Genomic DNA, 14349 nt, shown 5'->3' on the forward strand with positions numbered 1-14349 from the left:
ACTCCAGTCCTATACAACATTCATTGGGGCATTCCCATGTTTTAGGGGCACAGTCCTTCAAATGCGGGATGACATCCTGGATATATGGCTGAGGAGGTGAAAATAGAAATACAGAAATTTGGCCTCATGAGCTGTAACCCACTCAGCATTCCAGGAGCTTCCTTTGTCCTAGTAGGGGCAGGGCTGGAAAGGCAGTGAGGATGATGAACCTCAGAGCACTTAAAGGTAGAGAAACATCCTATTGATCTCTGCTTCAAGCCTAGACAGTTCATTTTTTGCTACTTTATTAGTATGTGCTGTTACCTAGAGATGATGGTTTACTTGCTAACTAATTCAAATAACAAGTAGCAAAAGCTAAAAACGAGGTGGCAGACTGCTCTCTAATATGTGAGGCTTCACAGTGTGTTTGAAAGCATTAGATACTTACCATGGTTGCTGTATTCATGGATAAATTCTGTCCTTCCCTGAAGTTTTTTTGTATTTGATGTTTTATTTGTATTAAAAATAATCTAAAGTATCTTGCAGTAAACTGCCTTTGGGTCTATGTTTTTGAGACTTGATGTGTATTGTGCCATTGGTGTCTGAGCAGTTCTTAAATTTGTCACCTGAAGTGATGTGTTGCATCTTCAGAGAAGATTTTTAATGTTATACCTCTTTTACTTTGAGCTCACCACAACAGACTTTCTTGGAATTACTGTTCACAGGCAAAAGTGGATTCTAGCCAAAAGTAATAAGGACAGAGAGGGTAACACATGTGCCTTTCACAGAAGATATACAGATAATTATATATTATCTTATCTTTTATCTGTAGGTAGTTATACATTATCTTATCTTTAGAAACTTCTTCTTGCATCTGAACCCTTAGTGTGGCTTCTTTTTTTTCTGCTGACATGTAAAACTCAACCTCCCTTCAAACCACACAACCAAACCCCAGAACTTCATGTGTTTTGGTTGGGTTTGGTTTTTTCCTGAATGTGGTTATTCCTGATTTAACTCTACATCACTTTCTCACAGGATAACTTTTTCTGAAGTGATCATACTTTTAAGTGATTGCCCCATCCAGGAGAGATGATCACTGTGGTTAAGCCATATTCTGTAAGATCCTCTACTAGATCTTTACATCCTTCCCTGTACCAGGTGATTTGAAAGCTTGTTGTGACAGCAGTTATCTACCCTGTGACAAGGATGAGCTTTCCCCTGCTTTAATTAAGGATGGCATCTGTGTTCAGCTCTGCCATTGGATCTGCCTTGTCACCTGCCTGCAGGAACAGATTTTCTGGTAACATTACACCAGCTAAGAGAGCAGGAGTTACTGAGGCTTTCAGGGTGATTCATTCATTCTATGCAATGTTTAAGGCAGCAATCACTTCAGACTTCTTGAAGGATTTCCTCACAAGTTAGTCACTGACTCTCACATCTTGTTCTTCATCTGCAGACAGTGTTTGCCTTGACTGAAATCAAACTGTATCACCTACGCACAAAGGCAGAAGACAAATCTATTCAGGAGCAAAGTTTGCTCAGAGACCTGACAAATGCAGGATTTCAGATGCTGTCCTGCTGGGCCTTGGCCTTGGGAGGTGATGGCACAGCCTGGGTGGTTCCTGCAGCCTGAGTGAGCAGGATCCTCGTGCCAGGGAGGTTTGGCAGGGATGTGGAGCTGCCAGATTTGTTTGTCCTTGGCACTGGTGTGTAGGTCAGGTTTTCACCAGCAGAAAGAGCACTGAGTTTTCACCCTGGGCATGAGCAAATGCCTTTTAGTCATGAAGAGTGAAGCCTGTGTGGTCACTCAGTCCAAAACAAATGGCTTAAGTAATACAGGAATTTTCTTATCTATCCAAATTCCTTGGCTGCTCCTCCATTTCTGGCATTAGATTTTTTTTTTTTTTTGAGATTTATATATGCTTTTAGCCACTGTTAGACAGAAAGCCAGACTAAATACATCTTTACTTTGACCCCTCCTGTCCATTCTTGTGCAACAATACAGGAATTGACTGTTATTTGTGGCCATTTTGCCCCCATGGTCTTAGCTCTAAGAAGCAAGAGAATGACTTGGAGGAAGCTGAGCTCTTCCTATTCTAAATAAATCATTTTGATCATGGGAGGGACAGGAACATTGAGGTCATATTTGCATGGCTACACATTCCAGAGATGGTAAATCTAAATAATTTGAAGTCCCAAATGCATTGTTAAAATCTTAGAAAATCACTTGGTTGCAAAATATTTTCATAATATTCCTTTGTAAGTATGGGTGTTTTTATACAACCTGCATTTTTCAAGTGGGATTGTCACTTTGGTATTCTCATTAGCTTTCATTTTTAGTATTTCAAAGAACATGGTTTTTAATCTTCAGGAATGCAGAATTGTAGGTTATGAATCTGTGTTATCTCTAAACTTCTGTTTGTAGCTTGGTTCAGTTTAAACTGAGTTTTGCTATATTACAAATCCAGTAGAAAAAAAATCACTTCAGATGGATCCATGAAAACTCTTATGCTGACTTTTAATATTCATATCATATATTGATGTCCTTCAGTCATGTGTCCATGAGAACTTCATGCTCTCAGAAACTAATCTCAACTCTTTCTCATCTTGTCTGCTTTAAATTTGTCTGTCTTAAGAGAAAGCTTAAGTCTTCCAGATAGGCACATAGTGACAGGACAAGGGGCAGTGATCTTAAACTGCCAGAGGGCAGGGTTAGATTAGAGATAGTGAAGGAATTCTTCCCTGTGAGGGTGTGAGGCCCTGGCACATGGTGCCCACAGAAGCTGTGGCTGCCCCATCTCTGGAAGAGTCCAAGACCAGCCTTGGACTGGATGGGGCTTGGAGCAACCAGTTCTAAAAACATGGCCAAGGAAATAAATTTTATATTTGGCTTGGGTTTTCCAACCTGTGTGTTGAAATTTTTATATTTCTTTTCTCTTTCATCTTTCCCTTACTAGTCAGGAGGGTGATACCTAGGGAGATAGCCTGGGTATTGAAGAAAGCCAGGGAAATTTTATGTTCTTTCCACTACATGCTTTGAGTAAAAATTGAAAGTCTCCTGTGTCTTCAGGTCTAAAGTGGCACTTTTCCATCCATTCCTGCTCCTCCCAGGATGTTTGTCCAGAGGGAATAGCTGTAATAGGCTAATTCAGAGCTGAATTCTCTTGAAGTCAGATGTAGGGAGAACAAGTGCACATGTTTAATGAATCTTTAAAAACTTCTTTGGATGGTTCTTGAAGCTGAATGTAATCTTGCTGTGCTTTGACATCAAAAGTGAGATTTGTAATGTGATTTTAATGCATGATACCTAGGAGGAAAGCCAAGGAGCTGCACACGTTCAGGCTGTGAGACCCCGAGTTATCTTTGTGAGGAGGAAATCTGAGGACATGCAAGGAGAAGGTAAATCAATGTCAATATACAGAGTTCTCTCAGTAAAGCACATCACCTCTGAATATTGTTGTATACTGACATAACAGTGCTGATCTTTTTAAAATTTGGTTTTCATTGCGCTACAACATTTCCAGACATTTCTGTATGCAGAGTTCATACACATGCACGGAGTTATGGCTCTGTGTGTACACAGTTATGTTACTGTTGGGGTGCACTGAAAGGATTGAAAATACATCCTGGAGAAGAGAAGGCTCCAGGGAGACCTTAGAGTCCCTTCCAGTGCTTAAATGGGCTCCAGGAGATCTGGAGAGGGACTTTGGGCAAGGGATGGAGTGGCAGAGCAGTGGGCAGTGCCTTCACACTGACAGAGGGCAGAGTTAGATGAAATATTGGGAAGAAATTCTCCCCTGTGAGGCTGCTGGGGCCCTGGCACAGGATGCCCAGAGAAGCTGTGGTTTCCCCATCCCTGGAAGGGTCCAAGGCCAGGTTGGATGGGGCTTGGAGCAACCTGGGATGGTTGAAAGTGTCCCTCCTGCCCATGGCAAGGGGTGGAACTGGATGAGCTTTAAGTTCCCTTCCAACCCAATGCATTCTGTGATTCTATGAAATGTATCTGTATGGAAGTCATGAGAATCTTGGGAATTAAGTATTTATTTAAATTTGGATTTGCCAAGAGCATTGCAATGTTCATTTTCTGTAGTCAACTGAATCTTAATTGCTTTATAGAGTGCTGTTCAGCAAAGGAGATGTTCATAATGTTGTGATGAAGGGAGTGGCTCATATGCTTGATAAAACACAGGAGTGCTGCAGGAGAACTGAAGGATAATGTGAAGTTAAGATCATGCAAATGTGGAAAAAAAAGATATTTTCAATGTTAAAATGACCTGGTTTGAGATGGGCTTCAAGCTGGTGTGTAACAGATGAAGATTTTCTGTTCTGAAGGACACTAAGTATTATCTCTGCTATTTTTGGAGGTTGCTTAACAGTGTTTGTAAAGGTGTTCAGGATGATGAAAGAGAGGGAGAATATCTTTTGTTTATTGTAGTTCAAGTCAGTGTGGGAATAGCATAGACTGTGCACATGACTGCCATAGGTAATTGTTTTAGCAGATAAGAAGTTTGTGGAGGTGCTTCAGTGAGATGTGTAGCAGTTTTAATCTTACATTCTAAGAAAAAGAATCTAAAAACCTGCCTGTCTACAATATATGCAATTATAATTGCTCCACCCTAGCACTGAGAAATTCTTCCTTCAAGCCCTTTTAAAAATAATTCTTTGAACTTCTTCCATTTAATTTTTTAAAAACATCTCATCGAATTCTGAGGGAATTATTCTGCTTCAAATATTTATAAGTGGAAAGAAAAGCCCCAGGCCAATGTTATTGGTCGTGGGACTTGGAACCTGATTTCAAAACCGTGGTTTGCATATGAAGAAAGTTATGAATAATGTAAAAATTATCTACAGATAATTAGTGGAAAAGCTTCCAGAGCTGAAGTGGCACAACTTAGAGCAGGTCTGTGTTTACCTGTTTTTACCTCTGCATTTATCTGTACTGTAAGACAAGGAATTTGGGCATGGTCCAGCTGTGTCTGTGAGCTGAAAACATGTGACCAGGAGATGGCACTAGTCAATTTTCTTTGAGAGAAAAAAAAAAGAAAAAAGAAAAAAAGGATAATTTATATACCAGGATAATTGAAATCTCATTCGAAGTATACATATTTAATAAGCCAATAAAAATCTCAGGGATTAGAGAATGGAAACAACTGTCTGTCACTTTTAACCAGAATGTCTCCTCTCTCTAAGCTTCACTACAGAGACCTTAATCAGGCCAAAAGTTGAGGGTAAAAATTAATAAGAAGCATTTGAAAGAAAAAGGAAAGCTTGCAACATGATAAGTGTACGTGGGTTTAAGTAAATACAACATTTTAAAATTAAGCACATCTGTTACTGTAAGTTCAAAGCACCTTGTTTATAAAAGCTTCATGTCAGATGGTTCCTTCCCTGGGAGAGCAGGGGACAAGGAATGCTTGCCTGGAAATGGAGAAGCATTCTGGAGGCAGGACCATTTAGGTACTTTTTCAGAGTTTAAAGGGTAAGTGGTTGGGTTGGTATTAGAGCTTAGGAAATCCAAAGCCCTGAGATGAAGTGTGAATTCACAGTGTTGGGAGAAAAGGAAAATTGTTTTGGACTTCAAGCTGGATGTTGAAAAGCCATTTTTGTATAATTGATAAGTACATGACAAGATTTGATTCATCTTTTGGTGGCCATAAACCTATATACACATTAGAGCTTTCTCTTGTTGTTTAAAAATTTCTGTGGTCTGCAGTGAACATGTGTTTTTACTGAAAGAAAGTTGATTGATGTCTTCTAATGAAAAGTGAAGTTCAGGACTGTTACAATATCATGCCTGAAAGGGTAAAGTCTCCTGAAAAGTTACAACTGAAAATCAAGCCTGGATGTATTATTAATTGAAATGTGTGCCTTCTCTAGACACAGTGGAGACAGTGGTTTGAAAACACAGAGTTGTAGTACATAATATACATGCATATATATTTTTGGCTTTATAATACCCTTTAATCTTTGTACCATTCTTTCATATATCTTCATGAATTTAATAGGAGAGTAATTGTTGTGGTGGGTGAATGCTCATATTTCCAGGATTTAAGCATTTTCAGGCTTACATTAAAGGGATTCAGAATTTTTAAAATTAAAATGCAAGAACAGGTGGCAATGCTTGAGTGCAGAGCAATTTTAAACTTTAATATGAGCAGCTCAGAGGTAGATGTATCTTCACTTAATTATTTTCCTACAGCACAGACTCTCAAAATGTGACCTAGAGAGCACAACTTGATGATAGTAATTCCTTTTTATCTCCAGCTAGTGAATTATGTTCAGGCAGTGTAAATACATGGGAAAGGAATATTGGGACACTAAGCAATTGGCTTTGTTGCCACGGAGAGATTGCACAACTGCTTGTGGGAGGAGATGATCTGTGCAATAAATGAATAAGATGACAAGAAGCCCTTAAAACAATCTGTATAAAAACAAAAATTCCATAGTCCTTATTCAGTATTGAAAATGGGCTGCTTCTGTGTTAACATTGACATTAGGCTGTATTGAAAGCTGTAATGCTGAAAATATGGCTATAACTAAATACTTCTTTGTCTTTCTTCTTCAGCCAGGAATTGCTCTGAGTTAGGTTTTGGGTTATTTTTTCTTAAAACTATTGTGGAGTGAGGCAAATCTGTAACAGATGCTTCAAGGAAGGAAGAAGATTAGGATAAGGCTAAAGGTCTTTCTTTTTTTCTTAGAACTGGAACTGTTTTGGTCAAACTCAGTCAATATTCTACTGAAAACTTACTTTTCCTTTAATATCCTGCTGTTTCTTTTTTTGGCCTGAATTTCACTGAAGGTTTTTTTAAAGACTCTCCACGGCACCCTGGATATAGCAGCCAGTGAAGCAAAGCAGAGCTCTTCCTCCACAGAGTAGGGAGAACCACCACAACTGAAATAGTTTGTGTAGCCTGTATTGCTCCTTGAATTTGCCTAATTTCTGAGAGAAGATCTTGGAAACTAGAGGAATGAAGGCACTTGGCTGTAATTAAGGCATTTTTCAGGCAACTGTTTCATGTAAGTTTTTTTTCAGGCCTTCTTCAGAATTCTTGTCACAGACTCACAGGATGGTGTGGGTTGTAAAGGACCTCCAGGATCATTTAGTTCCATCCCCTGCCATGGGCAGGGACACTTCCACTAGACCAACTTGCTCCAGCCTGGCCTTGAACTCTTCCAGGGATGTTTCTGATCTATTTTTCCTCTGGTTTTCCCATCCAGTTACCTCTCTGTGCTATCAGGTGGCTCACTGACATCACTCAGTTAATGTATTTTACATTTGGGCAAGTCAGGAAAGGCAAGACTGCATTTCCCACAGAGGCTCTGGTTTTTCTCTAAGTAGTCATTAGCTTTTAGGTGCTCCAAGTTGTTTAGAATGCCATCTCAGGGAGGTTTTGTTTATTTTGTTTATTCTGCATGTGTCCATAGGAGCTACACAATAGCCCATGCAGTAGAAAACATGTTAGTGATAAAGTGTGCATTCTGAATAATATCCCACATAAAATCCTCAGTAGCCACACTTGAGAGTTTCTACTGTGAATTCCTCTAAGTAAATATTTAGCTGTGTTACAGTACATTTGGAACAGGAGCTTTTAATTTCTTGGCTTTTGTAAATACTATTTATCTATTAACAAGTGTCATTTATATCTGCGGCTGCTTCTTTTCCCACTGAGTTACTTCAGTTATTTTTCAGACAAAATGTTAAAGCAGAAGTTGGACTTTCCATAGCTTAAGGCAAAATCTTGTGTGAATTTGTCACTGTGGATGATGATGTGCTGCTGTGGGTGTGTTCTGCTGCTTCAGGTTTGAGTCATGAGGAACCAAACAGTAGGAATTGCTGGAATTTCATGGGACTGTGCACATCTTTGTAGCCATTCCCAAAAAATCTCTTCCAGGGAAATGCTCCTCTGCTCTCATACAGTTGTCATTTTTTCTCTTCACTTACTTGCCATAAAGGTGTGCAGAATAGTAACTACACGCAGCTGAAGCACAGCTCTAGTTTGTTTTTTGGATTCTTAGAATGTAATTTGATTTTTTGAGGTGCCTAACTGAATTGAAATACAAGTAATCAGATGGAGAATTTAAAAATTCAGTTTTAAAAAAACAGTTTATACCTGAAGCAAACTGTACCAAGCAGTGTCACACTGCCCTGCAGTCTGAGGGTTTGCTGCTGAGGGCTGTGCTCAGGGAGAAGGGATTCTCCTCTGGAGGCCAGGTCCACACCATGTATTGCCAATCTTTCCCTACTTGCAATTTCCTTCTACTTCTAAGAAGCTGAGAGTTTCTTCTCTTCCTGCAGCCCTCCTTCAGTGTCACAGCTCTCCCTGCTGCAGTGACATTGCTGTGACCTTGTGCTGAGGCTTTTGCCATGTGCAAAGGCAGAAAATTTCCCTTTTTACCTTCCCTTGGCGCCTGTGTGATGGTGCTTTACACCCATCACAAAATCTGCACTGTTTTCTGTATCCTCACACCTCCCTCATCCATCCCACCCTGCTGGGTGTGTGTTTGGGTGATCTCTGGACAGAACCATTTTTGGACTTCTCACACAGTAAAAAGAATAAAGCCTTCCTTTTGAGAAGATCTTTGTGTTTAAATACATTTATTTTGCTGAATTTCAGGGTGTGTTCCTGTATCAAGCCCCTCCTTTGGTCTGGACACAGCAGCAGGGATTTTCAGTGAAATTCCAGCAGCAGATGGGTTTTTTGTGCAGAAAGGGAAAGAAAAACGTCTTCAAAGTTATGTGATCACTACTGAAAGCATTATTTCCAATGGAGACTGTCAAATGTTTAGATTTTTTGCTTGTCTTTATTCAGATTTCCTGGGGTTCAAAAGTAAATATGGCAAAATCTCATCTGATTCCCTCTTCAAGCCTAGATTTTAAAGGATTCCAGGTGATCTTATCCAGTGACCTGTGGCATCCCTCTAAGTGTGTTTTATAGATCACAAGTTAAACTTCAGTTAAACTGGTATTTCAGTCATAAATGGGGGCTGTAATGTGAAAATATTGAGGGACCAGTCCCTTTTTCATGCAGATAAGCTGAAAACCTGTGGCACAGCTGCACAAAGCACCCAATGTACATTTGGGGTTTCAACTTTTTCATAGAATCACAGAATCACAGACAGGTCTGGGTTGGAAAGGACCTTAAAGATCATCCAGTGCCACCCCTGCCATGGCAGGGTCACCTTCCACTATCCCAGGCTGCTCCAAGCCCTGTCCAACCTGGCCTTGGACGCTTCCAGGGATCCAGGAGCAGCTACAGCTCCTCTGGGAAATCTGTGCCAGGGCCTTACAGCCATATAATAAAAAGAGTTTCATCCCAATATCTAAGTTAAATCTACCCTCCTTCAACTTAAGGCCATTCCCCCTTTTCCTATCAGTTTTTTATACCCTTTTTACCTCAAAATGTTATGTGGTGCCTGGTCCAGGTGCCTGCTGGGCTTCCTACATCACATCAGCCAGACACCAGAAGGTTCAGAGGATTTTCTGTTTTGAAGTATATAATAAAAATGTAAAGGATTTCACGTCCAAATTAATTGGAATGTATTTAAAAAAAAAATTAATAATTGCATTTACTTTTCAAACACTTGTGATGACCTGGAGCCAAAGCAGCACAGTTCTACCACTGCAAGTCTCTGTATTTTCCCTTTTTTTCCCCATCTTTTTGCCAGTCAGGGTGGGGTTTTTTTTTTACAATTGTTTAATTGTTTGGGGGATTTTGATATTTTGTTTAATTTCAGAGGTTTTGGTAGCTTGTGTCTCTAGTGACCAGGCATATCCTAGGTAGAATTCTCCTTAAAGAAAGTGTACCTCTTGCTGCTGCATATCCACTCTCAGGAATGTACTGGCTGAAAGCTCTAAATTGCTATTTCCACTTTGGCAGCCTACCTTTGATCTCTCACCAGTTCCAGTTTTAGTTGTATAAATCCATCTATTGTCAGCCTGTCTGGGGGTGAAGCTCCAATGTGAGGCTTTTCCTTTTGTTGAAGATTCTCATGTGGTGGTGAATCAACTGGAGTTGCTGTGGATTGCAGACAGGGGATGGAATTGATAACAACTATTAAATACAAGTCTCTGATCTCCTGGACACTACCACACTCCTCCCCAGTCTGTGGAAATGGTTGTGCCAGGACAGCTTTTCTCACAGCCTGTCTGGGGTTTGTAAACATGCTGGGATCTGACTGAAGCAGCTTTGTATTGAGGATTATGATTTGTATGCACTTTTACAAACTTACAGTAATTGCTGTTGCCTTCATTGTAAAGAGCAAAAAATAAACACACACAATAAACCCCTTTAATGGGCACTGATCCCACTGGCACTGATCTTGAGCAACTCTGAATAAAAGCAGATGGTGGCAGGCTGGCTAGGCTGACCTGCTTTCCCCTTTCATGCAAACATTGCTTATATAAATGGGGGACACACACAAAAAAATTAATGGGCTTGGGCAAGCCACCTAAGGACAGAGACTCCCCATGTACTTAATGCTTACATCAGCCCCAGGCTGTTTCCAGCTAGTTCTTCTCTGGAGGGAGAAGTTTCTCACAAATTAGTGGTTCCACAGCTCTGAGCCCATGGTTTAACAAGAAATAAGTGATGTGCAACTAGAAAGTAAGCATGTTTAGCTGTTCTGTGGCCTGTGTGTTGTGGTGGGTCGTGGAAGAGAATAAGAACAGTCTCTCCTGAACCTGTTGCTCATTTGTAGACAAATAGTTGAGTTTGAAGTCCCTCTGCACATCATCTGCTGTCATAGTGTTGTGAAGAGGCATTTGATTTTTGTGGTCTTGTACTAGTTCAATTCACATGCCTATTTGTTAGCAGTGATGGCAAAAGAATGTAAATTGGGATTCCTGGTTGCTCTAAAGGATGAGCCTCAGTGTGTCACTGCAACAAGATGTGACCAGAGGGCTGCAGCACCTCTGCTGTGGAGACAGGCTGGGAGAGCTGGCATTGCTCAGCCTGGAGAAGAGGAGGCTCCAGGGACACCTCACTGTGGCCTTCCAGTCCCTTAAAGGGGTCATAAAGAAGAGGGAGATGGACTTTTTATAGATAGAGAGTGACAGGACATGGGGCAGTGGTTTAAAACTGAAAAAGGTCAGGTTTAGATTCGACATGAAGAATAAATTTTTTGCTGTGAGGGTGGTGAGGCCCTGGCACAGGGTGCCCAGAGCAGCTGTGGCTGCCCCTGGATCCCTGGAACTGCTCCAGACCAGGCTGGATGGGCCTTGGACCAACCTGGGGTAGTGGAAGGTGTCCCTGCCCATGGCAGGGGTTTGGAATTGGATGATCTTTAAAGGTCCCTTCCAACCCAAACCATTTTGTGATTCCACGATTCAGAGAAACAGCATTCCCTTTCCAGCAGGGCATTTGGTTCCTGTGTCCAGAATTATGCTGCAGCTTCTCACACAGATTCCAGCCTACAAAAGCAGTTTTCTGAATAAGATACATTTCCACTTCTCAGTCAGTCTCTGTGTGCAGCCTGATGCATCCATACCAGCTGAGCTGAGTCAGGAACCATTCCAGGTCCCAGGCAGACCTGCTGCTGGCTGGCTTAGTTCAGTTGGCACACACCCCACAGGATCTCCTAGGATGACCATCCCTACTTGAATTAACAGTTATTTAAGTAGGTCTCTTATCTCCCTTTTTTTCTTTTTATTTTTTTTATAAAAGGCATCAGTATCAGAGCAGGAAGTCTTGATGCTTTTGGGTGCTGGCAACACATTGCCTGGATACTGTTTGGTGACAGGTGAAGACAAGGAGTATTACAAACACATATTTCAACTTGGAGAAACATATATAGCACTGTGATAGGAGAAATGCAGGCTTTATGTCTTCAGCATGTGCTGAGTTGGTTACATTTTTCTGCTTGGTAGGGAAGGCAGATGTTGTCTTTTATAATTCAGTGGCTCGTGCAAGTCTGAGAGCAGCACAACAGAAGGAGCAGCTTCTGCTCTCCCCACTGTGCTGGCTTTGCTGAGCCCTGGGCAGAGGCAGCTGGACTCCCTTCAGCTTTACCTGTTCTTAAACTGCTCTCAATTCAGCTTTTTTAAGCACTACATAAAAGCTGGAAGGAGCCAGCTGTTAGTGTGGGGGGTGGGTAGGAGAGAAATCCCTGGGACATGAGTGTGTATGAGGTGAGTGATGAATAACTCACAGATTCTGACTGTCTGCCCCCAGACCTTTCTACAAAGCAGACAGAAGCTGTCATTCTCAGACAATAAACTTCTTTTTCTTTTTTTAATGCTGTGTAAATTTTTGGCACTGCTAATGAGAGGCAAGGCGCAGCTGTAAAGTTATGATGAGAACCAAAGTGGCCAATAAAGATGGGTATTTAGACAATTTGTGTCCACAGTCAACTTGTATTTTAAAAATTCTATTGCTTATTAGATTGTGAAAGGGCTTGACTTACAGGCAGTTTTCATGCTGGTGACCAGTGTTGTTACTAGGTACTTTATTTCTTGTTTTTCTACATGCTTGGGAGTAAACAGACCCTCGACTTCATGCACCAAAGAGAAGCCAGATTTGTCCAGCTCCACCTTCTCACAGTGATACAAAGGCTGCTTAAAATTAAATATAAATATAGGGTTCCCAAGCCCACAGGATTAATTTCTTAAGAATAGGAGCCCATGAAATTTTCAAATAATGCAACAGCATGGAGTAAATGTTATCTAGGATGTCTTCCAAATGAAGAACACTATGTAAATACTGGTAATGCTCCTCTTTGATAACATGCTGATTTTGAGAAATGCAGGCTGCCAAAGTAGCATTCTTGTTAAAAAATGGGGTAAGGACTGGTGAGTGAAGATTAAAGTTGTCATGCATGACCTGTTGCTCAGTGCTGAGGCTGCACATGGGGCTGTGTTTTGTAACTCTGTGGAATAACATTTCCTAACATAAAGCTGGAGTAAAACCCTCTTCATCTTCCGTGATTGGAACTGATTCTGTAAGTGAAGTACAGCAAATCCTCATCTCTGAAATACCACTTGCAAATGTGCTTTTGGTGACTGCCTTTGCAAGGAACAGTAGTAAATGATGGAGATGGGTTAAACTTTGTCTGTGGACTACTGTGCTCTGGTTTTTATCATAGTGCTGTCATTCAGGAGAGAAAAAAAACCCCTACACCTAGAAAAACTTAATTTAAATTTAGAACCTTTGTATGTCCTTTCATTCTGCTCTAATCTAAAACTTATGTTTTGCTTTTAAAGAAGGAAGAGCTGGTTTTAAGCACAGTTCTAAACAACCTAAGGGAAAGTTGTTGAGTGTGACACAAAATACGGAGCAGGTCTGTGAAATGCATTTTTTTCCCCCAGTGCTTTGGCTATAGGGAAGTAACTGTTTCTCTTTGTGTACAGCATGACTTTACCTTCCAGTTAACTCTTTCTTTTTTAATTTCATATAGGCATGTATTTTTCATACAAATTAATAAATCATCAACCAGATGTGAACAATGAAAATGTATTTCACCTTTTCTGGATGTGGTAGAATTATGTTTATATTTTGGCTCAAAATTAGCCAGTCAAGGTGGCTTAGACTTATGGGGTTATCTGCTGCTCTCCATCCATAACTCAAGTAGTTAAAGTAAAGTAATAATGTCAGGGTTGCATATCACGACCTTGTTTTAGGCACTGTGCATATTGCAGGAGTTAGTCAGAGCTGTGTTTGTTTAAAGACATTAAAACAGCTGCAGTGTCTGTCCTTGTCAGGCTGTTGTATCTTCAGGATAAATAAAAAACACGAAATTTGTTGCAAATTGCTTAATTTCTGACTTTATTTTTTTTTTAGTGTGTTTTTATTATCCTGAAACCATTAATTACAGATCTTGAGAAAATTGTTTAATTTACTTAACGGTCGCCACTGTGCTCTGTTACATAAATCAGAGTTATAAATGGGGAATATTTACTAGTTTGAGTTCAGTGGAAATGCACGAGTGACTTCTCAGAAGCGCTTGTTGCTTATTTCAGTAATTGGACCCACTCCTAGACCCAGCCAGGCAGGGAGATTACACAGGGAATGCTTGTTGCTGAAGATGAAGCTTCCTTCCTGATTAAAAAGCAAAAAAAAAAAAAAAGAGAAAGGGGGGAGCAGTTTCCTGTTGGAATCCTCACTTTGAGGGAACCTGGGCAGCCGTGCCTCCCCCTGCTCCAGCTGCCCTTTGTGTGCAGGAGCTCTCTGACAGACCATGTCCAAAACCCTTTTTATGGCAGCAATTGGGGTTTGTCTCTGCAGGCAGACCTGGGGTTTAAAGAGGTTTTTGCTCCTCTCTCATCTGCTTTTAATGCAGGACTACGAGTGCCAGTATCTCTGAGGTTTTAAGGCTTGATAAATAAAGGCTGTTCTGTTCCTGAGGTTCATCATTTTCTGGTAACGACCTAACAGA

General features: G+C 40.7%; 1 protein-coding gene across 1 annotated transcript in view; it reads left to right on the forward strand.

The window, feature by feature from the left end:
• Window positions 1-14349, forward strand: part of KIAA0586 (KIAA0586 ortholog) — a 66912-nt gene that overhangs the window by 39335 nt on the left and 13228 nt on the right. The window contains 1 exon segment of the mRNA XM_041476598.1: window positions 3291-3378. Coding sequence (XP_041332532.1) covers window positions 3291-3378 — 88 coding nt within the window.

This window comes from Pyrgilauda ruficollis, unplaced genomic scaffold (assembly GCF_017590135.1).
Source record: "Pyrgilauda ruficollis isolate IOZ18807 unplaced genomic scaffold, ASM1759013v1 scaffold110, whole genome shotgun sequence".
NCBI classification, from domain to species: domain Eukaryota; kingdom Metazoa; phylum Chordata; class Aves; order Passeriformes; family Passeridae; genus Pyrgilauda; species Pyrgilauda ruficollis.